This window comes from Sebastes fasciatus, chromosome 14 (assembly GCF_043250625.1).
Source record: "Sebastes fasciatus isolate fSebFas1 chromosome 14, fSebFas1.pri, whole genome shotgun sequence".
Taxonomy (NCBI): domain Eukaryota; kingdom Metazoa; phylum Chordata; class Actinopteri; order Perciformes; family Sebastidae; genus Sebastes; species Sebastes fasciatus.
This window is the reverse complement of record NC_133808.1, coordinates 19,110,321-19,135,797: the sequence shown is the minus strand read 5'-3', so window position 1 is coordinate 19,135,797 and position 25,477 is coordinate 19,110,321. Positions and strand designations below refer to the sequence as shown.

General features: G+C 39.6%; 3 protein-coding genes across 3 annotated transcripts in view; all 3 read left to right on the top strand.

Moving 5' to 3' along the window:
* Window positions 1–10,844, top strand: part of myo10l3 (myosin X, like 3) — a 65,006-nt gene extending 54,162 nt beyond the window's left edge. The window contains exons 26-41 of the mRNA XM_074659484.1: window positions 828–951; window positions 1,304–1,547; window positions 1,674–1,769; window positions 1,927–2,020; window positions 3,649–3,704; window positions 3,816–3,958; window positions 4,084–4,278; window positions 4,423–4,580; window positions 5,025–5,148; window positions 5,946–6,243; window positions 6,343–6,550; window positions 6,711–6,847; window positions 7,609–7,732; window positions 7,816–8,271; window positions 8,889–9,080; window positions 9,166–10,844. Of these exons, the coding sequence (XP_074515585.1) occupies window positions 828–951; window positions 1,304–1,547; window positions 1,674–1,769; window positions 1,927–2,020; window positions 3,649–3,704; window positions 3,816–3,958; window positions 4,084–4,278; window positions 4,423–4,580; window positions 5,025–5,148; window positions 5,946–6,243; window positions 6,343–6,550; window positions 6,711–6,847; window positions 7,609–7,732; window positions 7,816–8,271; window positions 8,889–9,080; window positions 9,166–9,270 (2,754 nt within the window). The 3' untranslated portion in view covers window positions 9,271–10,844. The remainder of the gene's footprint in view (window positions 1–827; window positions 952–1,303; window positions 1,548–1,673; window positions 1,770–1,926; window positions 2,021–3,648; window positions 3,705–3,815; window positions 3,959–4,083; window positions 4,279–4,422; window positions 4,581–5,024; window positions 5,149–5,945; window positions 6,244–6,342; window positions 6,551–6,710; window positions 6,848–7,608; window positions 7,733–7,815; window positions 8,272–8,888; window positions 9,081–9,165) is intronic.
* Window positions 10,845–13,431: 2,587 nt separating this feature from the next.
* LOC141782770 (pituitary tumor-transforming gene 1 protein-interacting protein-like) lies at window positions 13,432–17,384 on the top strand. The gene is made up of 7 exons (XM_074659482.1): window positions 13,432–13,591; window positions 13,938–13,993; window positions 14,107–14,215; window positions 15,364–15,469; window positions 15,852–15,917; window positions 16,098–16,144; window positions 16,629–17,384. Exons 1-7 carry the CDS (start codon window positions 13,495–13,497, stop codon window positions 16,670–16,672), a joined length of 525 nt encoding a protein of 174 aa, XP_074515583.1. The 5' UTR covers window positions 13,432–13,494; the 3' UTR covers window positions 16,673–17,384.
* A 2,244-nt stretch (window positions 17,385–19,628) lies between these two features.
* On the top strand, window positions 19,629–25,101 carry sumo3b (small ubiquitin like modifier 3b). The gene is made up of 4 exons (XM_074659483.1): window positions 19,629–19,788; window positions 21,901–22,029; window positions 22,206–22,277; window positions 23,883–25,101. The coding sequence occupies exons 1-4, from the start codon at window positions 19,768–19,770 to the stop codon at window positions 23,946–23,948; spliced, it is 288 nt and encodes a 95-aa protein (XP_074515584.1). The 5' UTR covers window positions 19,629–19,767; the 3' UTR covers window positions 23,949–25,101.
* Window positions 25,102–25,477: the final 376 nt, after the last annotated feature.

Sequence of the window (25,477 nt, the reverse complement as noted above, 5' to 3'; positions counted from 1 at the left end):
AGGCTGGTCGTTTGTTGCTGTTAGCGGACTCCATTTCTAACCGAACGTTAGTTATGGTTGCACACTGTTAGCCCTGTAGCGGAGCTAAAAATTAGAGGCACTCACGAGCGTGCATGACGTCACATCCGTTGGATTTTCCTGGAACAAATGTCCAGCATTTTTCACATTAAAAGTAGTGTCAGGCTTGGTAGAGGAAACCCAGAAAGTCACGGAAGGTCTCATTTTTAGTTTAGGTTACATCCTGTTCACACTTTGGCAATAAAAACAATTAAAACATATACAGTACGTGTAAAAACGTACATACAGTCCCTTTAAGCCTTTGTTCCTACATACACTGACACACAATGAGCTTTCCTCTGGCTCCCTACGCATTCACTCAACACCTAAACTGCATAGGCATGTGTGCAAGCCTGAATCTCCTCCTAACATATCAAAAGGCTCAGCGCATGTTAGAAACACAGCGAAACACTGTCGCAATTATTTGTTTTGGCTCCGCTGCTGCTGCATGTGAGTCTATTCCCAGATACTGCAAGTCAGGCAGAGAGCTCAGACCTAACACTGTCAGATCAGCAAAATGTCAAAGGGAGAGGAGGGAGTGTGTGTGTGTGTAGAGGGGGGGTGCATTTTCCAGTTTTATGGCGAGGTTGATTGACAACATAGTCACAACAAGGTCAGACAGATTTTGGGCTCTGATTTAAGTACTGAAATTGCAAAATGAAGACTCTGACTTGCTGTAGTCTTCAGAAAATAAACAGTTCTTTCTTGAAATGACCTCACAAATATGCAAGTTACATAGATTTTCATAAACGCTGGTGTTTGTGTTTCAGTTCATCGACAGCGACGAGGAAAACGACGGCTACGTGGACACAGACGAGGAATTTTCCAACGGGAGAGTGAATGTGCTGAATGGCGGCGGGCCTCCGTACTTCCACGGCTACCTCTACATGAAGAGTGAGTAGCTTTACCAAATCACTGCCCAGCAGGCATGCTGATGATTTCTGCACAGCTGAACGCAGCTTGTCTGGTTGTTTCATCAGTTTTAGAAAAGCCTTCTTTGTTCCTTGCTTGTTTGCTGTCTTTATTTATATTTTAGTACTTATATTGTCTAGTATTACTGTATATTTTTTGTTAAATGTAGTTTATTGTTGTTGTTTTGCTTGAGGATGCATGCATATGTGTGAATATCTGTGTGGGAGGTGTTAAAGTCTGTTTCTACTACTCCTATCATACTGAGATTTCACACCAAACATTAATAATCAACATAATATCTCCCTCTGCTCTGTGCAACCTTTCCCTCTTTCAGGCGGTCTGATGATCCCGTGGCGTCGTCGCTGGTGCGTCCTGAAGGACGAGACCTTCATGTGGTTTCGGGCCAAGCAGGACTCCGTCAAATCCGGTTGGCTTTACAAGAAAGGAGGAGGAATGTCCACCTTGTCTCGGCGCAACTGGAAGATGCGCTGGTTCGTCCTGCGGGAGTCGAAGCTCATGTACTTTGAGAGCGACAGCGAAGAGAAGCTGAAAGGAACCATCGATATCCGCACAGCCAAGTAAGACCCTGTCCTCAGTCATTAGGGCTAAAAATCTAAATTTTCTTTCCTTTTGTTCACTCATATTATTACTCAAAAGAAACAGAACAATCACTAAGTTTTGTTCCACTCTGGGTGTTTCTGCAGGGACATAGTGGACAATCATGAGAAGGAAAATGCACTGAATATTGTGACTGAGGAGAGGACCTACCAGATCTATGCAGAGTCTCCAGAAGACGCCAGGTACATTATATCCACAGATTCTACTGTTTTACTTTGTCATCATCTCTCTCTGTGGAAATAAGTTCCCCCTTGTGGTTGCCAGTGGAAGTTCATGGTGTAATTTTCAATTATACGTTTGCTGACTTTTCCTTCCTGAACTCCCTCTGACCCCATCCAGTGGTTGGTTCAATGTGCTGAGTCGGGTCCACAGCGCCAGCCCCGAGCAGCTCCTGGAGATGCACAATGAACAGGCCAACCCAAAGAATGCAGTGGTTAGTGCTGTTTTACCTCTCGGCTGCCGGGGGCCCCAGCCTCAACGCAACATTTCTCAACAGTAATGATGAAGCGTGTAACTGAATCAGCTCAAGTATGATGGTCCAGATTTGGTTCATGTAGTAATTTAAGCTGAAGAAGCAGAAGACACACACACTGGTGTATCATTGTTTATCTTTATGGATGTTAAAAGATCGCAGTGGAGTTAATGACATTTGCAGATTTAGAAATCAAATGAGCTGGAAAAAGCGAATGATGGAAAGACAAACATGCAAACCACATTACATAGAAAGAAGATAACAAATATGTACAGTATAACTAACATCATAGGTGGGATCAAGCCGTTGTTTTGCAAGTCACAAGCAAGTCTCAAGTCTTTGCACTCAACTCCTGAGTCAAGTCTCAAGTCCTAAACTTAGAGTTGTGTAATGTAATGTCATTATTACAACAGAGTAACTGGCGCTCAGTAACATAACGTTAGTTCTTCCTGGTTTTCTCCTTCAACTTGATTGGATGCTATCGGATTGGTTCAAACAAAGTTGATCTGGGGAATTAAGTGGAAGATAATCAATTGCATGTCCCAAAAATATTCACCAAAAATAAAAAGTCCAGAGCTCAACAAAAAAACACCACATTTTCGAGGATTCAACAACAAAAGATAGAAATTCAGTTTGTTCAGTTCAATTAAGTTTTTTCCCCCGTGAGTAAACCTGCTTCTCAAACAAATCAATAAAGGATCTCTCAAAAAGTAAATAAACTCAACATCTATGACGCTGTTGGAGTTACCTCTGGTGCCGTCTTCATGCACATACTTTTAGTCTTTGGGCTTGGGGTGGAAGATATCACGTACTTTCAAGTCAAAAGGCTCAAGTCCAAGTTGAGTCGCAAGTCTTTTTTGATTTTGTCAAATTGAGTCTAAAGTCATCAAATTTGTGACTCGAGTCCAAGTCACGTGGCTCGAGTCCACACTCATATTACTATAAACCCCCATTTACTTCCCTTCAAACTACTCTCTTGACGCTACAGTTGGTAACTTTAATAAAAATGTAATAAAAGTTTGCTCCGGCCAGCGGGTGGTGCTTGGTTTCAACTGATCTCAACATGGCTGCTGGGTCACAAACTTTCTCATTTTGCAGCTAAACAGTACACTACAAGATGTTTCTGAAAATATTGGAGTCGAGAAATAGGCATTACAGTAACAGAATATTGATTCACATACTACTGTCAGGATATAGTGACAGTTTGAGAAAATTAGTTTGTTAAAATTAGCAACTGTAGCTTTAAGGGGTCAGTATGCTTCAAATGAAGAGGTTGTCGGATACACACATTTGCCTTCAGACGTGGTCGGACGACATGTTGTACATGTTGCTTCGTCCTTTACTCCCAACAACCCAACTCCCTTTGAACCCCTTCACTATCTCACCCAAAACCCCTTAAGCATCCAGTATTATCCAGTAGTTTTTATACCCACATGACACCAAGTAGCTTTATTTTACAAAGAACTCAATCAGGGAGGTTACATTTTGCAACTCCAGCACTTGAGTGTCCCTTGAAGAAAGTATTTGCACATGGGCAAACAGCCAATAACATACACTAACTTCAATTCTCCCCTCTTTCCTCTGTCCAGGGAACACTAGATGTGGGCTTGATTGATTCTGTTTGTGCATCAGACAACCCCGACAGGTGAGGAACGGCCAATAAACCTAAAAGATGTATTTAAAGTGCAGTCTAAGTGATATGACAGCATGTACATGGTGTATAACTATGTGTGTGTTTACGTGTCCTGTTCTGCAGACCAAACTCGTTTGTGATCATCACGGCTAACCGGGTGATCCACTGCAACACAGACACACCGGAGGAGATGCACCACTGGATCGGCCTGCTGCAGAAATCCAAGGGAGACTTCAGGGTCGACGGACAGGAGTTCTTAGTCAGAGGTCAGTCAGACAGACAGACAGAGACACACAGAGAGTTGATTCATGTACTTCATGTATGTGTGCAGTAGGATAACTCTGGTTAGAAATATTAAAAAGGATTAACAATAATGTTTATCCTCCTTCAGGCTGGCTACATAAAGAGATGAAGTCAGGAGCCAAAAGCACGTCTCTGAAGCTGAAGAAGCGCTGGTTTGTTCTCACCACTACCTCTCTGGACTATTACAAGTCGTCGGAGCGCAGCGCCTCCAAACTGGGAACTCTGGTCCTCAACAGTCTCTGTTCTGTGGTGCAGCCCGATGAGAAGGTCTTCAAGGACACCGGTCAGTTCATGGTCAACAGTATTCTCAGTCATCTTGAACAACAGAAATATACTTTAAGCGTTAGTCTCTTAAAGTTTATCTGCTAGCGAAAGATATTTCTGATTTGTTAAATTGTCTTAAGCCCTTTCTGCCTTGTTTCTACAGGTTACTGGAATATAATCATCCATGGGCGGAAACACTCGTACCGTCTTTACACCAAAATGCTGAACGAAGCCATGCGGTGGGCGAATGCCATACAGGGAGCGATAGACAGCAAAGTTCCCATTGAAACGCCAACACAACAACTCATCAGGGACATCAAGGTATTACAGGATTCATTTGTAATAGTGCAGTTTGGTTACTAATGTCATGTTAATAACTGTTAGCCTGTGTGCAATGTTTGACACTTTATGTGTCTCACTAAATGTGCTAATAATAATTTCACAAATGGATCAGATTGACATGTCATTAACAGATTGATATTATTTTAACTCCAATTCTTTTCAGTCATGCAAACCTTTGGCAGGGACACACACTGTAGTAAAGTGAGGTACTTGTACTCACTGAGTGTGTGCCGTGATCTTCTTTAAGTCTTTAAAACACTTATTTTGTATCTCTTTTCTTAGCTTTACTGTGTTATATTTCCTAAACTGACTTCATTAAAAAACTTCCGCCTGTCTAAGAGGCAAAAATTATCTTCTTTGTTGTGAAGATAATTCATGACCACTTTACTTTAAGATCGCTGATCCAGTTTTGTGTCTGTCCAGGAGAGCAGTATGAACGTGGAGGCCGTGGAGCAGACGTACTGGAGGAACCCCATCCTGAGATATACCCAACATCCTTTGCACTCCCCTCTTCTACCTCTGCCCTATGGAGATGTCAGCATCCACTGTGAGTGTTGTGGCCTGCAGCTACTGACAAAAGGAGATACTCTATATGTATTGTTAGGTGTACCACATTACAAGTACTCAGAGTAGGGCTGTCGCGTTATCACATTATCGTGGCCAAAAGAATTCACAATAAAGATATTATCGTGATAGCAATAAAAAATTAACGCTATCAGTCAAGTCTGACTTTAAATTTGTTTACTGTGCGTTTTGTCTCTTTTTTGGCAAATGTTTTACACTCAAAATATGAGTCTAGGGAGGTTGAGAGAAAGTATGTAACCATAACTGTGCAAAAGTGTGATTTAAGAGGTGCACAATATTATTGTATGTTTATTATTAACATCATATCAATATTTCATTTTTTAAATATCACAGTTACCGCATACCGGTGTATTGCGACACCCCTAACTCAGAGTCGGATCTATTTTTGCAGTGACATGCACTTTAATTCATGTATTTTTCTTTTTATCATTCTTATTTTCCCTCTATTGTGATATCAATTTTACAACATAAAAGCTCACTATATAGAGGAAAAAATTACAGTCCTCAAAAAATAATTTTATGAGGAACTTTCACAGCGTTGTGTGCATAGAAGAAGACTGCAACAACACAGGCAGCTCTATCAGTGTTAGAAGGCATTACAACTACAATGTTCAAGCAAATTGTTAAACTTTTAGCTTAATATTTGAACGTGATCTAATTAGATTTAATTACTACTGGGTATAAAGTAAAGAAACTACTTCAAAATAATTGTACTGGTTGGGCTGGAGTTTAAACCCCCACTCTGTCTCTCTCTCCCAGTGCAAAAGGAAAAGGGTTACACCAGCCTGCAGGACGAGGCGGTGAAGATCTTCAACTCACTGCAGGAGATGGAGGCCGTGTCCGACCCGGTCCCGATCATCCAGGGAATCCTGCAGACCTGTCAGGACTTGAGGTCATTAAGAGACGAGGTTTACTGTCAGCTGATCAAACAGACCAATCACGTCACGCACCCAAACAGTCCTGCCAATCGCGCCCACTGGCATCTCCTCACCTGTATGTGCTGCACCTTCCTGCCCAGCCGAGGCATCCTACGCTACCTCAAGTTTCACCTCAAAAGGTGCGGCGTATTTCCAGACACATACCGCGATTCATAACAGTCTTATGGTCACAGATTACGACGGGTAGAAACTTCTACTTGTCTTTGTGTGTTTTTCAGGATTAAGGAGCTGTTCCCCGGTACAGAGATTGAACTGTTCGCCCATTTCATCGGGGAGTCTCTGAAGAAGACCAAGAACAGAGAGTTTGTTCCCTCTCAAGAGGAAATCGTGGCACTGGTCACCAGACAAGAAATGACCACCACGGTGTTCTGCCACGGAGGAGGCTCCTGCAAGATCTCCATTAACTCACACACCAGCGCTGGAGAGGTGAGTCAGCTGTAGTCATCGCTACACAGGCTGTTATAAATGTTCCTCTGCAAGATATCACCGTGATTACTCTACACAAACTCTGATACAGATGTTTTGTTTTATAACACGACAAAAGGAGGCGCTGTAATAATACATCCTATGTTGTTATGTTGTCCAGGTGGTGGAGAAGCTGATCCGAGGTCTGGCCATGGAGGACAGCAGGAACATGTTTGCACTCTTTGAACACAACAACTCTATTGACAGAGCTGTGGAGAGCCGGGTTCTTGTGGCTGATGTTTTGGCTAAATTTGAAAGGTATGTTACCCATCATCACGGGTTACTTTCTATTACATATTATATTTGTATTATTATTGTATTATATTGATGTTTACTAGGCCCAGAGTCACCAAGCCGACATCAAAGAACCAGCAGCGATGAAGGCCGACTGTTGCGTTGTCTCACGTCACATGTGTCTTGGCCGACAGGTTGCATTTGAACACACCGCAAAGATTACAGCCAACAGCCAGTTAGCACGGACGTTCTGTGTCTGCATGAGATGAAATAACTGATACGTACATGAAACAAAGCGACATTTGACGACCACTTTTCACACCACTCTCACTCACCACTTAGCTTCATTCCAGATGGCCATGTTGTCGTGAAAATATCCGTGTACTGGAGCGATCAGATTTGATGAAGATGAAAAACGAGAAGAGCCTTCTGTGTTTTTCCTCTTGACTTAACTCATTGGCCTGCTTTCCTCACGTCCATTTCTCTTCTCGTGCACTGATTCATTTAAGCTGAACAGCCAATCAGAGTGATTTCTCTCTCCGACGGGCTCCGCCACCGATTAAACATGCTGAATCGGCAAAAAAAACTCTGGCACGTGCAGACTAGAGCTGACAATGTGGGACACACCGAAAAAACTAAAGCCGACAGACGCTCACTGGCGGCCCCAAACTGTCCGACAGCCGACTGTCAGCTTGGTGTGTCGGGACCTTTACATAGGATACCTGTTGATAAGAAAGGACCAACATATAGATATGTAAGTGACAGGTTTGTGTCTTTCCCACCAGACTTGCCGGCAGTGAGGAAGCTGAGGATGAAGGCCAATGGAGACTCTATTTTAAACTCTACTGCTTCCTAGATGTGGAGAGCATGCCTAAAGAAGGAGTGGAGTTTGCGTTTATGTTTGAGCAGGTGTGTTTTTCTCCTCCTGTTACACTTTAATTTCAATCCCAGGTTGGTGCTCATGATGATAACACTTTTGCCTTTTCCTTCAGGCCCACGAGAGTTTGACCCGGGGTCACTTCCCCGCCCGCGAGGAGACCCTGCAGCACCTGGCCGCAATGCGCCTGCAGTTTCTGTTCGGAGACAAAGCGAGGGTCACCTGGAGCCTGGAGAACGTCTACCCCGTGGGACGTCTGCGAAGTCGCATCCTCCAGTTCACCAAGGTGGGCGGCGCCTCGGGGTCGGGCCAGACTCTGGAGCGTCGGAGGACCAGCTTCCTGGACGGGACGCTGAGACGGGGGCTGAAGACGGGCTCGATGAAGAAGCAGCGCATGGAGGAGGAGCAGATGTTGGAGATGTGGATAAAGGAGGAGATGTCCGCCACCAGGGCGAGCATCGTGGAGAAGTGGTCCCGCCTCTCTGGGCAGGACCAGCACCAGGCCATGCTCAAATACATGACCATCATCAAGGAGTGGCCGGGATATGGATCCACGCTGTTTGACGTTGAGGTAAGTTTATGCGTCTTTGATTGATGCCTCAACATCCAGCACATCAGATCAGTGCGTCAGACGAGGTTATAATAGTTTGGAATTTTATTTTTATTTTAGTTTAGTTTTGACTGTTCAATTTCATTTCAGTTTATTTTTAGTTAGTTTTCAGTGTGTTTGCTAGTTTGGAGTTTAGTTTCAGTTTTTCAGAAAGGTTTAGTTTTAGTTTTTATATATTTAGTTTTAGATTTTATATATTTAGTTTGAGTTTTACAGAAGTTATAGTTTTTGTTAGGGTCAGCTATAATGTCTCAAACTGTGGCATAGCGCCATCTACTGCCCGTTCAATTTCTGTGGTTCAGTGTCACGAGAGTCTCCTTTATTCGATAGTGATATATTATAGCTAAAATAACTAAAACTGAAATTAATTTACGTTTGTTTTTATTTCATTTTTATTATTTTTTTCAGTTTAGTTTTTCTTAAAGGATATAATTTCTATTTAGTTTCAGCTTACATCAAATATATTTTTTTTCATTTTCAAATTTAGTTCACTGTAATAACCCTGTGTCCCTAGTTTCCAGCCCAATGCTCATGCTGGATGATGTTTGATTAACTTTTATGTGTTTGTGTCTTTCTAGTGCAAAGAAGGAGGCTTCCCTCATGACCTCTGGTTGAGTGTTAGCGCTGAAAATGTGTCCGTCTATAAGAGAGGAGAGCCCAAGCCTCTGGAGACCTTCCCTTACGAGCACATCATTTTCTTTGGCGCTCCGCAGCCCTGCACCTACAAGATCACCGTGGACGAGAGAGAAATGCTCTTTGAAACACCACAGGTGCGTAAACCTTCCTAGTACATTAGATGTAAGAGAGCGTTAACAGGATGTCTGCTGACTGTGTGTTTCATCTGTACATCGGCAGGTCGGAGAGATCACAAAGATCATGAAAGCCTACATAAACATGATCGTGAAGAAGCGCTGCAGTGTGAAGTCTGTGTCCAGTTATGGAAGCAACTGGATCCGGTGATTGACTCTAAATGTACTCGGCTACGACAGATAACAAAGCAAACACGGAGAGAAGATGTAGAGATGGTAAGAGGAACAAATCACCTCCACAGTGATTGTGTTACGCAGACAAACTCCACCCGGAAAGATTCCTTTCTATAGAGACACAAAAAAAAAGGCTGTACTGCTCGTGGCAAAAGTGGGAACATTCAAGCATCTGCTCCATTTTAAGCTTAAATGTTGCTTCCCTCCATGCAGTCTCCAAACGCAATACTCGCTCTCATAAGATACACTGCTCATGTCTCACATCTTACTTGAAATTCATTTCTTTTGGTGGATTTTTATTTTTATTTTTTTTAAATATCCAAGAAAACCAAACCCTATGTCTCACATTTCAAAACAGACATTCATTCAACATCTGGATTAGGACTTTTTCATTTCCAAAACTATATTTTCTTTCAAAAAAATACATCCAAACTAGATAAAAGAATGTGTTGCGGCCCGTTGTAATGAATGTTCTCCTGAATGGAGATTCCCTCAGGTTAATGTGTAATATACTGTGGCTGTCCCAGGGAGAGTATCTCCCTCATCTTGCCTTATTTAAAGTTTTTATTTGAGCTATTCTGGACTAAAAGCTTCAGTGCGGATGCGGCCTTTCAGGCATTTTGGGGTGTTGAGTGTCTTGGTCAGTGGTGTATGTGCTACAAAAGCACATCCCTATCTTTAAAAAAAAGAAAATTCAACATGATTAACCACTGCATCAGTGGAGATGCAACGTCTATAACCACTGCAGTCGATCTCAATACGATCACTAAAATCAAACTATTTGCGTTTCTCTCCTAGAACAAGTACTTTGTGTTGAGCTGTTTGATTGTGTACCGAGTTGAGGGTGTGTAGCTGAAACTGATGTTCAAGGATGTGTTTTTAGAAACAAGCAGGATAGCGCTTTGTTCAGTACGTCTGTGTCTAAAGGTTGTTTTACTGTGTTATTTTCAGTGAGGCCATGAGAGGGGTGGGGTATTTATTTGTGGGAGTATCTAGTAATGGATTGGGAGAATAAGCAGACTGAGCGAGGTGAACAGCGTGCTGGAAATGTATTGGTGCAGTTGTCCTTTTGTTTTTCTATTATTTGTTGCGTTCAGGGACACAGAAATCTAGATTCAGACAAGGTGTTCATATTGATTTTCTCCATTTAGTGCCCTATTTCTGAGCTTTTGTCAACATGAAATAACCTGTGTGTTTCCCCCCCCCCGACATGCTCAGTTCCTTTTATTATCTTGCTAGCCTGAGGATGTAAATGAACACAAAGGATGCCTACGCCAGTCGACTCACAGTATAGTTCATGATAAGAGTATGATCCAAACATAATGAGCTTAGTATTTACCTCACATTTGCATCACTGTCTTCCATCGCTCTCCACATCGTACTCACTATTAGGCGATCTGGTCAGCTGCCGGCGGCCACACCAGAGACTGATCTTGCCATTGACGATGACTGTATTTCTGAGATTTCTGATTGTTTTGAAGAAGAAAAATCGGAAAATGTTTTATATCAGAATTTAAAGATGCTTTAATAAATTATTGTATTTGAAAAAAAGTTTGTTTTGTGTTTGTTATTACTGTCTCGCATAGGACAAAATGGTACGTACAGTGAATGTGTCTGCCAACTCAATCTGTATGCACCAAATATTAACACATTACTACACTTTATTACAGCTAATACCAGCGTTGGTTGAAACACCAAAGCTAGAATTGGTACATGTGATTTCTTGTGTATAAAATGAAGAATAAAAAAAATAAACAATGAAATGAAGGCATTGCTAAATTGTGCTACAGCTGACCCTTCAACAACACAATTAGTTTCTGTGTCTGACGTCATACAACAGTTAAAAGCCTGACACAGCCATGGTACCACTACCTCTGTGTGGGCGTGTACAGTCTGTGCTTGTGCTTGCACAGACTGTACGTGCACAGACTGTGCTTGCACCTGTTAGGGTAGGACAAATTATACCTTCAGCAAATTAGTTGTGCCCATCATCATGCTGCATTCATGCACCGTTGGCAGAATGAAAGGAACAGGAAAACCTCTCCTTATTTTGACTTTGTAAGTGTCACCGATTAGCCTATTCCAAGATGGTTCTAAATTAATAGCCTAATTAAACTTTTGTTGTGTTATGTATTTATGGTGGTTCATTTACAACTGAAAGCAGATACAAACAATGCATTGTTCCTTTTAAATTAGCTGTTAAAATGTGATTTAATTGAAATGTAACTGCCAGGGATGGTGTTGCTTGCATGTTGATAGCAGTCTGTTGATCTGTATCTCTTCTTGCCAAGTGGAAGATATCGTGGCTGTCAGAAATTTTGGATATCACTGACTCGGAATTACAACTTGCAGGCTGACGTGGACAGTTTGGACGATATGACCTGAACGCATCATTAAACTTTAGTAGAGGTCTAATCAGTCAGAGTGATTGAAAACACCTGTGCAGGTGAACAGGGCCTTTAAATATAAGTAGACAAAGGTCAGTGATGATAATGTGGTAAATATTATATATATTACAAATATATACAATATATATACGGCTATCGTCAGTCTGTCTTTTACTTTTCTTTTACAGTTTTGTAAACATATCTTTAAATTAAAATTATTAAAATACATTTATAACAATTTATTTTTGTGTGTTTTCTGTCACGTATTGAACTCATTTATTATACAGGTACAGTGGGGTCACATTTTCTGACGACATCTGTCAGAAATGGTGACCTTGTGTTGCTGGCTCTCTGTGGTCATAGATTTCGGTGTAACATCCGTATGTTGTAACGTATGTTGAACATTTTCTGGCATCACTAAAGACTAGGGCTGTCAAAGTTAATCCGATAATAACGTGTTAACGCAAATTTGTTTTATTGCCACGAATTTCTTTAACGCATTAACGCAATTTGCAATTTTTAGTTTGTAGGCTCAGTTTTAAAAGCTAGAGTAAAGATACTGGTATCATATATGACACTAGAAAACCTAACGAATACATTAGTACTAACCATTTTATACTAGCTTGTCGTGAAGGAGGTTAAAAAACACTCAAAATTTGCACTAAATTTTGGCAAGGAAAAACTTTCAGGCCATTTTCAAAAGGGTCCCATGACCTCTGACCTCAAGATATGTGAATGAAAATGGGTTCTATGGGTACCCACGAGTCTCCCCTTTACAGACATGCCCACTTTATGATAATCACATGCAGTTTGGGGCAAGTCATAGTCAAGTCAGCACACTGACACACTGACAGCTGTTGTTGCCTGTTGGGCTGCAGTTTACTATGTTATGATTTGAGCATATATTTTATGCTAAATGCAGTACCTTTGAGGTTTCTGGACAATATGTGTCATTGTTTTGTGTTGTTAATTGATTTCCAATAATAAATATACATTTTCATAAAGCAAGCATATTTGCCCACTCCCATGTTGATAAGAATATTAAATACTTGACAAATCTCCCTTTTAAGGTACATTTTAACAGATTAAAAAATGTGCAATTTAACAAAGTTATGGAAAAGGGAACTCACAAAATAAGGAATATGGAGGATGTTTTTGAGAAGAGATGGAGTCTAACAGAAGGAAAAATATAGTTACATGGGTTAACACGCATGCACATATACATATGCTTGGAGGTGACCTGACGTGAAGGAGGATGCATGTGTGCCCATGTAAATAATATTACTATATATTTGCGCTCCCCCCCTCCTTTTTATTTTCTATTAACTTATTTGTTTTTTAATTTATTATTACTCTCGTATTATTTTATATGTGTGTTTTTTTTAACTCTATTCTTTCCTTTTATCATTATTATTATTATTATTATTATTGTTATTATTTCTTTTCTTAATTTTATTTCAATTTTGAATGTTGAAGTTGTTTTCTCTAGTGTACTTAATGAGTTTGTCTATAATCTCATCTACTTAAAAATTGGTTTATAAACTATTATATATTATATTTTATAAACTTGCATATATGAAAACAACCTTGAAAAAAGGAAAAAACTAAGTATTCAAAAAAATGAAAAATGTAATCGATTGACAGCCCTAGTAAAGACATTATATTTGGGGAGGATGTCTCACTCCGCAGCTGTTTCATGACACCAGCGTCAGGAGTTCATGACGTCAGTCCTTTAAGAGGAGGTCCTCCCTTCTCAGAAACGTTAGTTTTGGTCGTTTCTTCCATGCAGTCGGTGGCTTTCACTCTGTCTCACAATGTCCGGACTTTGCAGAGCTTCAGCCTTTGTTTCTGCCTTGATTCTCTGTGGTGTTTTTATAACCACAGAGGCTCAAACTCCTCTTCCAGCTCACAGTAAGTGTGTGTTTATTAAGCTTTATAGCTGTTTGTGCTTTGTTTACTGCAGCCAGAGTTAGGTTAGGTCAGGAGGTGGTCACATGACTGCAGAAAAATGGATTTTCACTAATCAGAGGAGCAAAGATAAAGCTCAAGCTAACTTTACTCTAGTTTTGCAAAGTGTGTCTAAATCACTGTAAACTCTGTTGATGGTTTGTCACTGTGGGAAGAAAATTAAACATCTAGTAAGATTTTATTTCCTGTCTTGCAAGCCCATTTATACAACAGCTTGACCCTACACAGTAAAAGGATGGCCAGTATGCATTATAACCCACAATATACTGTAACTTATCTCTGTTTTCAGCTTCTTGTGCCCTGAAATCCAACACCAGTTGTCATGAATGCCTGCAGAATGTGACAGTAAGTCTCCTAAATCTCCTGCCAAATATCTTCAGATTTGTTAGTGATGCATTTTACTATAAATACCAAAGATATGATACTAAGCACAGTGTTTGTTGCTGTTTTTGTTGCAGTGTTTGTGGTGCTCACCAACCAAACAATGCATGGACTACCCAGTGAGGAACATCCTGCCCCCCCGCAGTATGTGTCTACTGAATGATGCACGATGGGGGGTGTGTTGGGGTAAGACTGACATGAGTGCCAAATCCTTAAAAAATTTACTATTTTGACAATTGATTTATTGTAAGAGTCATTTTGCCAAATATTCTCTAATTACAGCTTCTCATTTGTGATGATTTGCGGCATTTTTTCTTTCTTACTTGATAAAAGGGCTGCCCCCTCTTAGTCGATTAGTCGACTAATTGGTAATTTCCGTCATGGTCGACTAAGATTTCATTTGGCGATTAGTCATATTTTATGCTTTTTTTCATGCTGAATGACTTCTGGTAAACACAAGATTTAAAGTAGTGCTTTTGTGTGATTCTTTGTGGAGAAACTCAGTTTTACAGATCTGTCGATTAAAGCAACTAATCGATTAATCAAGAAAATCCTGAGTGTTAGTCGACTAAAAATGTCTTTGGTCGAGGACACTTGATAGTAAAGTGAATATCTAAAAAGCGAGTTGAAGACCTCACCTTGTGCTTTAGTAATTTGTGATTGGCATTTATCACTATTTCCAGACATTGTAGAAGTCAAACAATTAATCAATAATCAACAGAATAATCAATATAATTACAGCCCTAGTATAGGACTTTCTTCAGATAATAAAAAACATATCAATAGTCATAAGTTGTGTCTGACTAGTCAATTACTTGACTTAATAATGATTGAATGACTATGTATGGTGCTTATTCTCCACAGAAGAACCATATATAGCTGCAAAGATTAATTGATTAGTTGTTAACCATTAAATGAATCACCAATTATTTTATTCTTGCTTCTTAAATGTGAATATTTTCTGGTTTATTTACTCCTCTATGACAGTAAATTGAATATCTTTGAGTTGTGGACAAAATAAGACATTTGATGACGTCATCTTGGGCTTTGGGAAACATTTTCTGACATTTTATTGACCAAACAACTAATCGATTAATCGAGAAAATAATCAACAGATTAATCGACAATGAACATAATTGTTAGATGAAGCCCTATAACCAACTTCTAACTGACTAAAATATCTTGATCTACTAAGACCCCAACCACCACCAATAGTTAACTAAATTCTAAAAGGGGCAGTAGTGTCTATTTAATAGGATGTATAATAAAATGCATGGCTCATCATTAAGTGATTTTCAGTGATTCATTTTTCTCTGTGTGTCTGCCTTTTCCAGTAAACTTCCAGATTTTGATCATCGCCATGTCGGTGCTGGGCTGCATCTTCTTCATCGCCGTTCTCACTTGCTGCTACTGCTACTGCTGCAAGTTTGAAGGACTCGGGTAAGCATCGAGTCACGTGAGGTGTTGGCTGTGAAGTCTGATTTAACATGGAAGGAGGAGGACGGGGAGCACAATGGGTCGTTTCTGTGCGAGGCCGGGCTGATACCGCCGTCTCCGAAAGCCTGCCAGAATTTGTAACTGCAGCTTAGCTCTGAAAATAACATTGATCTTTCTATTTAGAAGTGGTCTAGCCTCTTCTAAAACTTGTTAATGTAATAATGGGCTTTTGGATGAGTCAGTTTATCAGACTGATTAACTTTTACTGAGGTTAAAAGCAAAGCACATCAGACTTCTGGTCTCACTATTGTCATTTGTATTGCTTATATTTATAAAAACATAATTATGATGAATATTTATGCACTAACATATTCTTATATTCTAGGAACAAGAGAGAAGACTCAATGGTGGAGCGACAAAACAGCGCGAGGAAGACCCGTCAGAAAGCAAAGTAAATGGCTAATTTTTTTAAATGTTTTAATGCATTTTTAAGTGGCAGGTATGCAAGTAGTATGTAGGGTTGTTGTTACATCATATTTCAGCAGTGGTGGTGATGATTCAAACACGAGGGCGTGAGTGTGTCCAGTGTTCTCTGTTGTGCAACAATTTGTCTTTGTTCCTTCCCCTACAGGAGAACAGAAATGCAGCATAGACATGATGAAATCAGGCAGAAATATGGTGAGACTATTCTCTTGTTTTGCGTGGTTTGACTGGGTTAATAAATGTAAATGTTGGAATACCAAAGATGCTTGTTTTTATGAAGCTTTGTTTACACACACACAGTGAGAAAACGGTTGCAAAATGAATGCGTAACTGGGTATTGGAAAGATAAGATGGAGAAGATAAAGATAATGAAATCTGAGCAGATGAAAGGAACAACATACAAAAAGTCTTCATAAACAAATCAAAATAAAAACAACATATTTGATCCAGTACCACCATCTACTGGATAAATACGACACTGTACATACTTCATACACTAGAATACAATTCCAACTTTTTTTAATTCACAAGATTTTTTAGAAATATGTTATTTGCTTTTAACCCATTGTTTAAATTGTATGCAACCATCAAAACACTTACTAACGAATGTGGATATGTTCTATTCCCTGCTTGCAGTCATATTATGGGTAAATGATTTGTTCTCTGTTGTTCTTTTCAGGTATGGCAAAGGATAATCCATACGCCCGTATGGACGGTCAATGAGAATCCTACAAAAGTCCCATAAGATGATTTTATTGATGCCAGTAACATTGAGACATCTGAGAAACTGTGATTATCTGATTTGAGCTCAATGTCCACCAAAAAATGTCACCAAGATGTTCTGATTATTTTGACTGAGTGTGCACTATATTTCAAACGCGGCTTCTTCGCCTAATGGTTCATATTTTATATGCATTGCTGTCTGTTATTATACCAGATTAATATTTCTCATGCCTTAAATTTGATGTAAATGATTATAGGAGAATATGTTCCGTTAACTTGTTTTTCTGTTGATCCAGGAAATCTGTCAAAACATATTGTCCACCATGATATGCAAACATTACTGTGTTCTTTTGCATAAAATGCAGTGTTGTAAGAGATTTCTACAACTCCAGAGCAGATCAAAGCTTGTGGTGCTTCTTTTATAACTAGCCGTTTTATTTTCATACTACATTTGTAATACACACTATCTTACCGATTGTCATTCGAGTCTAAAGTACCACATTTATTTTTATATAAATAGTTCATTTATAACATGTAACTCATTTTACACGTTTTTTGCTATTTTATCTGTGGATAAATATGAGAATCAGTATTTGTTTCAGGACGTTCTTGGATAAAAGAAATGTAACTGCATGTGAGGGATTTGATTATTGTGCAGCTTTTGTTAAAAAACAAATTGTGATCAATGAAAAAATAAATGAATAAAATTTTATTTGCGACTTTAATTGTAAATCAATTTCCAAATTCACAATTTTACCAAACCACACCTTACACAAATACAGAAACGAGGGGTCAAAAAAAACTATTCAGTAATGAGAGAAAGTACCATAAATCCCACGTGGAAATCAATGCCATATGTGTGCTTCCATCTCAACCTCTCACTCTATTAAAGAAATATACATGCCCCACTTGTGGAAATATTGTTCTGCCCTATTCACATATCTTATATAACAACCTTTCATCTGCAGCAAGCTTTCCTAAATCTATCACCCTCCAAAAAAGGAGGCACCCAATACATGTTGCAGTTCTTGAGAATAATTTGCCATTCAATGATTACAGAAAAACAGATAATACATACAGTACACAGTCTCCTAAAGACTACAAACCCGTGAGATCCGCACTGTGAATCTGCCTCCAGAATAGTTGGATTTTGGGGCATCCCTACAGAGTATAAATCGTGTTTTAAATATATAACCAACTGAGGCAGGGCCAGATTAAGGCATAGGCCATATAGGCGGTCGCCTTGGGTGCCCCTTTCTGAGGGGGCACTGGTCGCTGACAAAAAATAAAAATAAAATACTTTTTTTTAAATTTAAAAACCCTTCCTCATTTTCTGCATTGAGGTAACAAATGAACGAATAAATAAACACACTTTTTTTTTTGTTTTACCCCTGTAACTCTCGTTGTAGTGAAACTTACTAAACACTTTTAAGCCAACAATATCAGGGACCGATTATTTATATTATAATAAATTCAGTTATTTATGGAAATAAAAATCTTGGGTTTCTACTAGAACAAGTTTACATGCTTTAATGTTCAAACAACACTTTATTTCTCTCATACTGTCTGTCTGAATATACCTGTATTCACCCTCTGACAGAAACGCTCCGTTTTAGCGCATTTCAACGGAATTGTGTTGCTAGGAAACAGCTTGGTTCCATGTTTACTTCCTGTCAGCTGATGTCATTCAAATACACTGCAACAGGAAATAAACTGCTCACACATTTAGAATGTTTACGTTTAGAACTGTGAAATTAATCTAAAATATTAGTCTAAATATTGTAGATGTGTGACATCACAAATGTACAGAAATCCTGGCGACTTGTTTCAAACGCAGAGTTTCTGAATACGGGCTGTGTGTATTTCTCTGTGGATTCAGAATTTTGATACTTTCACAGTATTTATATAGCACTTAAAGGGACTGTTTGTAACTTCTTACATGTTTAAATCACCCAGGTTATGCTGTTCAGACAAGACTCCAACACAAACTACACAGAAGCGCCAAAACTGCAAAGTTATATCCAGTGAAGCCTGTCTGTTAAACAGTGTTGACCGCGGTCGGAGAACACGGGGGAGACCGTAGCTTTGGTCTGCAGGGACGGAGTCTCTGCTGTACTCTGCTCCTCTGCCTGCTTGCCTTCACTCAGCTCGCTCCACCTCACATGCATGCGCGCACACTACACACTGCAGAAGACTTCGTAGCTCTGAGAATATCTAGTGAATGTACAGTGGACGTTTGTGCAGAAATAAATGCTGCAGCTCCTCCAGACCAACAGAGGTTTCCTGTGTCTTGTGAAGTGACGGAGCTCCGCAGAGAGAAACGTTATCGTCTCCGACCGGGTGCCGGTGTCTCCCCTGTTCTCCCCGACCGCGGTCGGAAAGGCTGAAGCAGGAAAAGCCAACACTAGTATCAGCAGTGATTCATGGAGAGAACTTCGTCTGGTCAGCTAACATTACTGCCAAGCAGCTGAAATATAGAGTGATATTGTGGTTTTAGCTGACGTGTGTCGCCTCACTGTTTTGAGCGATGCTCGTTCATGTCTACGTAGAGCGAGCACAAGCGCGAGCCAGACGCTGACTTTCGTTGACTTAACGACCACAGGCGTCGCTGTTAACAAGCATTTCTGATTCTTACAAACAGTCCCTTTAAACCTGCTTTATAATATACAAGACATGAAAATGTCACTTTTTACAACCTTTAAACAATAAGAAAAAATATTACCACCATATTTCCGGTTGGTTTGTTGTGTTTCTGACTCCTACTGCAAGTTCAGTTTAATTAGTTAACCAAGTGGATCTTTAATTCAATGCTTTTAATAGTCCTTAGCCTGGACTAAAGGCTGACTTTGCAGAAGGGCCCTTTTGTTATACCTATCTCGCGGGTATGCGCAAAATGTAGCTTGCGCGTTCACGTATCCGCGGCCCCGACGAAAAGTGGAGCACGTGACCCCTTCTGGTCGAATTACAGTTTAAACATCAGTGCGCGCTCCTGGTGGAGAAGAGAGAGCCGGAGGATCAACTGATCACTGATAACATCCTGCTAACCTAACAGTCTGCTCTGTTGTTATCAACACACACCGGGAACATCCAGCACCATGTCTGAAGAGAAGCCAAAGGTCAGTAACATGCTGTGCTTCTACGAAGAGACATCTTGTTCATGTTAGCTGCTGTTGTTAGTTACCATTCGCTGCTAAGCTAAGCTAGCTCTGCTGCTAGGCTAGCTCTGCTAGGCTAGGCTAAGCTAGCCCTGCTGCTAGGCTAAGCTAGCTCTTCTGCTAGGCTACGCTAGCCCTGCTGCTAGGCTATACTAGCCCTGCTGCTAGGCTTGGCTAGCTCTGCTGCTAGGCTATACTAGCCCTGCTGCTAGGCTATGCTAGCCCTGCTGCTAGGCTGAGCTAGCCCTGCTGCTAAGCTAAGCTAGCTCTGCTGCTAGGCTACGCTAGCCCTGCTGCTAGGCTGAGCTAGCCCTGCTGCTAGGCTGAGCTAGCCCTGCTGCTAGGCTAAGCTAGCCCTGCTGCTAGGCTGGGCTAGCCCTGCTGCTAGGCTAAGCTAGCCCTGCTGCTAGGCTAGGCTAGCTCTGCTGCTAGGCTAAGCTAGCCCTGCTGCTAGGCTACGCTAGCCCTGCTGCTAGGCTGAGCTAGCCCTGCTGCTAGGCTACATATAACCCATTTGAGCGGGTCGACGGAGAAAACAAAGGTTGAACAATTATTGCGGATATGTGTGGCTTCAGGCGCAGCTTTGTGTTGCCAGTGAGCCTCAAACATCAACAGCTACTCACTGGTTTACTTTTGAATCAGGACGTAGTTGCTAACGAACACATCAGATTAGCAGTTAAATTAATGATTTGGTGTTTTCATTTGCGCCATTGTGGCTCTCTGCGCCAGTTTCAACGAGCTAGCATGCTATGTGCTAACCACCAAGGGAATGAGTGGGTGCTGTGTTTGAATGGTGAAACCTGCCCTGTAGGACCAAAGCTTGTCTTCTACATGTACCTTAACGTTAGGTAACTTCAGTCAGCTGTCAGACTCCACAGCCAGCCCTGCTCCCAGTAGACCACTTACACACCAAAAACTGACAATACCCTGATATATTCAGGTGGAATTTCATTCATTCATTCATTCATTCTTTCTCACTGTTCAATATCATTTTCCACTTGTGCAATTTTGTTAATAGTCTGTTTATTGTCAATACTGTATATACTGCTCCTATTTTTATACTTCCTTCTATTTAAATGGTTCATATTTTGTTACACTTTATTTAGGTCTTTTTTTTCTTCTTTTTTTTACTGTGTTAGCTGATGCATCTTGTTTTTTGCACTATCCCCTTTGCTGCTGTACACTGCACATTTCCCCACTGCGGGACTAATAAAGGAATATCTTATCTTATCTTAGTTAAGTTAGCTGCTGTTGTAGGTTAACATCATACTACAGAACACCGGTGTTGTAGATCAACCAGTGGTCAGATTATCTGTGGTCGACTGATTGTGTGTGTGGTTGCTTATAGTAACAGAAGATGTTCTAAACAGGAAGAGGGAGCGGATCCATTATCTCTTAATTTATATACATTTCTAATAGATTCCCATCTGGTTCCTTTTCGTCTTAGCTGTGTATGTAAGTGAAATGGGCCAGCAGGATTCACTAGAGGCACTTTGAATGTCGAAAACCTATCAAAAAAAAAGATGAGCAGCATGTGGGAGTTTATTCATTCATGTCAGTAGTAAAAGCATTTACTTGCATCACCACATGCCTTTTATTGAGCATCCTGCACAGGTTGTGTGTGTCCTCACATTATGTACACATGGTATTGTGCTTGGAACAATCCACCTTTTGTCAGACTTTATATTCACAGATAAAAGCACTGCTCCCAGTAGACCACATACACACCAAAAACTGACGAGAACTTCACTTTACTGTACACCAACTGTCTATCAGTACTACTCAGGTGTAATTCATACTGTGCAATATAATTTTCCACTTGTGCAATTTTGTTAATAGTCTGTTTATTGTCAATACTATATATACTGCTCCTTTTTTATTCTTCCTTCTATTTAAATGGTTTGTATTTTGTTACACTTTGTTTAGCTCTTGTTTACTGTGTTAGCTGATGCATCTGCAAATTTCCCCACTGCGGGACTAATAAAGGAATATCTTATCTTATCTTATCTTAAAAATAATGTTACCATAACACAGGTATGTTTCTGCTGTTGACAATGAGTGTTTTTGTTGCAGGAGGGAGTGAAGACAGAGAATGACCACATTAACCTCAAGGTAGCTGGTCAGGATGGGTCAGTTGTACAGTTCAAAATCAAAAGGCATACTCCGCTCAGCAAACTAATGAAGGCATACTGCGAAAGACAGGTAAGTTCATTCTGAAACATAAAACCTGTAATTCCCTGTGGTAACAATAGACTTTTGACTTTATTACTAACGGGAGACTTAAAATGACACAACTGTTGTTTATATTGTTTTATTGATGGCTGACTGGATGCAAAATCTCACAAAAAAATTTTTTCTGTCTGTTCTCTCTTTTACAGGGATTGTCAATTCGTCAGATACGGTTTAGGTTTGATGGACAGCCAATTAATGAAACAGACACACCTGCACAGGTTGGTGAAAGCTGCACTCTTCAAAAATCAGAAATAATATAAACTGTTACTAAAAGCTCAAATATTCTGATCATGGAGATGGATTATTTAGTTTAGTTTACTTGTGAAGGGACAGTGCAAATTAATAAATAGACATGGTATAAAAAATGCCAGAGTTAGCCAAAAGGCAGTTTTTTTATTTGTTGTCCCTGGCCAAGATGTCACAGAAGGCATCCTAAAATACATCAGAACAAAAACATAAAACAGGACATTCAGTTTAAAAGTTGTAAAAGGACACACAGTTGTTAAAAGCAGTAGAAACAGTAGTGACATTTATACATATAAACAACATTGCGCACAAACAGGACATATCGATAGGAGCAGCAAAAAGAGAGTTTAGTGCTGACATGTGTATGTATTAATCATCCATTGTTTAAATTGGGTACTGAAAGATCTGTAGGTGTTTAGGTGTCTGATGTAAATTGGAATTATATTTCACTCTCTTGAACCTCTGACTGGCTAATTGAATATATATATATATTTTTGTACAATTCACACAATTTGTGTTTTCTTAGGTCAATTATGTTGAATTTGTATTTTGAAACACAAATGGGCAAATGTGTCAGCGCATAAGTGTGTGTCGTGTCATTGGCCTGTGTACACTGTCCACTTTTTCTATTGTGTCTGCTGTTACCCCTCTGGACCTGTGCGGTGTAGAGCACACTTGTAATGTCACATTAATGAAATGGGAAATAATGAAAAGTGTTGTTAGTAGAGTATATTTGCACAATCACTGAATGGATATGACCCCCGGGAATAAGAATGAATCCTCCCATGTCTCCCACTGTTACTCAGTGTTTAACTCAGGGTTAGTGTAGTTAATGTTGAACTACGGATATCCTCGAGTAATGGATGGAAAGTGTTCAAAGACAATTGTACCTCCAACACTGATTTTTTTTTTAATCTTCAAGCAATTGCACAGTATATACAGTATCTTTCCAATGTCTAATTTGTGTTCAACTTGTGACAGTGAACCACAGTTTACCACTGTTGCAACGTCCTCACTTCTTGGCGGAGTTGCAGTAATCAGTTGAAATTGATCAAGAATTTTAGTTGCACAAAAAAGCAAAACTCTAACCGACATGCAAAATAATAAAATTAGAAATAATAGTCACAACCCACTCCATCAGTTTTCTGTGGTATAATAATATATGTAGCAAAAAGACTTTCTAGATCATGAGATGGGTGTCATCTTCATTGGATCCAGGTGAAAATACATAAAACCCAATATAAAGACGGTCTTTCATTTAGGGTTGGGTATTGTTTTAAATTTGTCCATGCTAGTGCCAGTATAATACCAACGTTTTGGTACTGATACCAAGCAATACTTTCCGTTATTGCCTTACTGTGAGGATAAACCCTTTTTTTTTTCATTTAACAAAAGAAGCCAAAGGTTAAATATTGACAAAAAACAAGCAGCCATCCAAGAAATTGTCTAAATTTGTCTAAAAATGTTGGTTGAATCAGGAACTACAGTAGATGGAGCCGAGATACCCAGCTCTCCTTCTATGAGGATACATATTAATGCATTTGCTGTAGAATAATGTTTTTGTTTTGTTATTACAGCTGGAGATGGAGGATGAGGACACTATTGATGTATTTCAACAACAGACAGGAGGAGTCTCTTCTTAAGTCGGATGTGGACTCTTGGAAGAACATCCACATCATTATTTTCATGTTGTATTTGTTTTCACTTAATTCTTTTTTCCACTGTGCTCGGTCAGGCTGTTCCCAACACAAAAGAAGGTAGACGTTTCTTTCATTTGGGGCCAAATCCTAACTTTGAGATGCAGGGTAATTTTTTTTAAAAGTGTTTTATTCACATAAATGGATGATTTGAAATTGTCCAAGGCAGGGACACGTCTCAGATCAGATATGGCTCGTAATGAAAACAACACACTGCGTTCTTTTGATGTTGAAATGACCTCATGCATGTCTCATAAAACCATAAGCTGAACTACATGCCAAAATCCTTTTTTTCCTCTCTTTGTGTTTAAGTTTTCCAGATTGTTGTGAGCATTTAAATTCAGGGTGGGCTTAACAATTTTTAATTCATGTACTTGATAGGATTGCTGTGGAGGAAAACTGCTGGATGGGAGTTTCTCTCTGTAGATGGGAAAGACATTATGACATATTTCTAAAGTAATAAACTTTTAGTAGCCCTTTTTTTTTTTTAAAGGAACATTCAAAATAATTTGATGTACCCAATGCTTGTGCCGAGAAAGATCCATATGAATGGTTTACCTCAATACTGTCACCCTCGACTCATTGGTAAATAAAGTACAGTAATGTTTCTGGACCAAAAAGCTAAATGAATAGTTCTTTTATAAAAGGGTTTGGTTAATATATAATATGTAGATGTAAAGGGTTACTGTGACTGTAACAGTGGTCTTTGTGGTCACACAGCAGGAGAACAGCTCTCCCCATGTGTTTCTTTCCATCTCTTCAGGACTTTAGAATACAAATAATTCACCTTTACCAGTCCAGAAATGGAGCGTCTCATCTAAGGTTATATATTTCAGTCAGTGTATAAACAAATATTGAGTCAATGCTGTGTTGCCAATTTGAATACTTTTGTCCAAAATCTATCCAAACATGCTTAGTTTGTTTGACTCTTGTGCGTTGGTAGGTAGAAATCTTGTTTTATAAGAATGTTCACCTTCATTTTTTAACATTTGTTAGATTTGCTGGGTGACATTGGCAGATACCCCCCCACCCCCTTTTTTTGATTTGTACATTATTTGTTGTCCCTATACTGTATACAATAAATATAGTTTGATACTCAGCCTTGCATTATATATTACCTTCCATTTGTGTGTGGATCTGCTATATAATTAATATTTCAGCTATGCTGCACAACACAATGCAGGGCAGATGTTTTGAAATATTCACATCTTGGGTGTAAATAAGCATACAGCTGTTAAAGGGCTTGATCATGGCTTGATTCATGTAACAAGAGGAACAAATACATTATGGCCACTATATGCTATTGTGGATAAAAAGAGTCATTGTGTCCAGATGTGAAGCCCTGGAACAGAGGTTAATTTCATCAAGCCCATAATTACATGATTTTTTTAGTTTCCCTTTAAAGAGTTTGTGAAATTAAGCTGAAAAGAATTGAGAAAGTTGTGTGTATAATAAAGCAGTCTGATCCAGAGCAC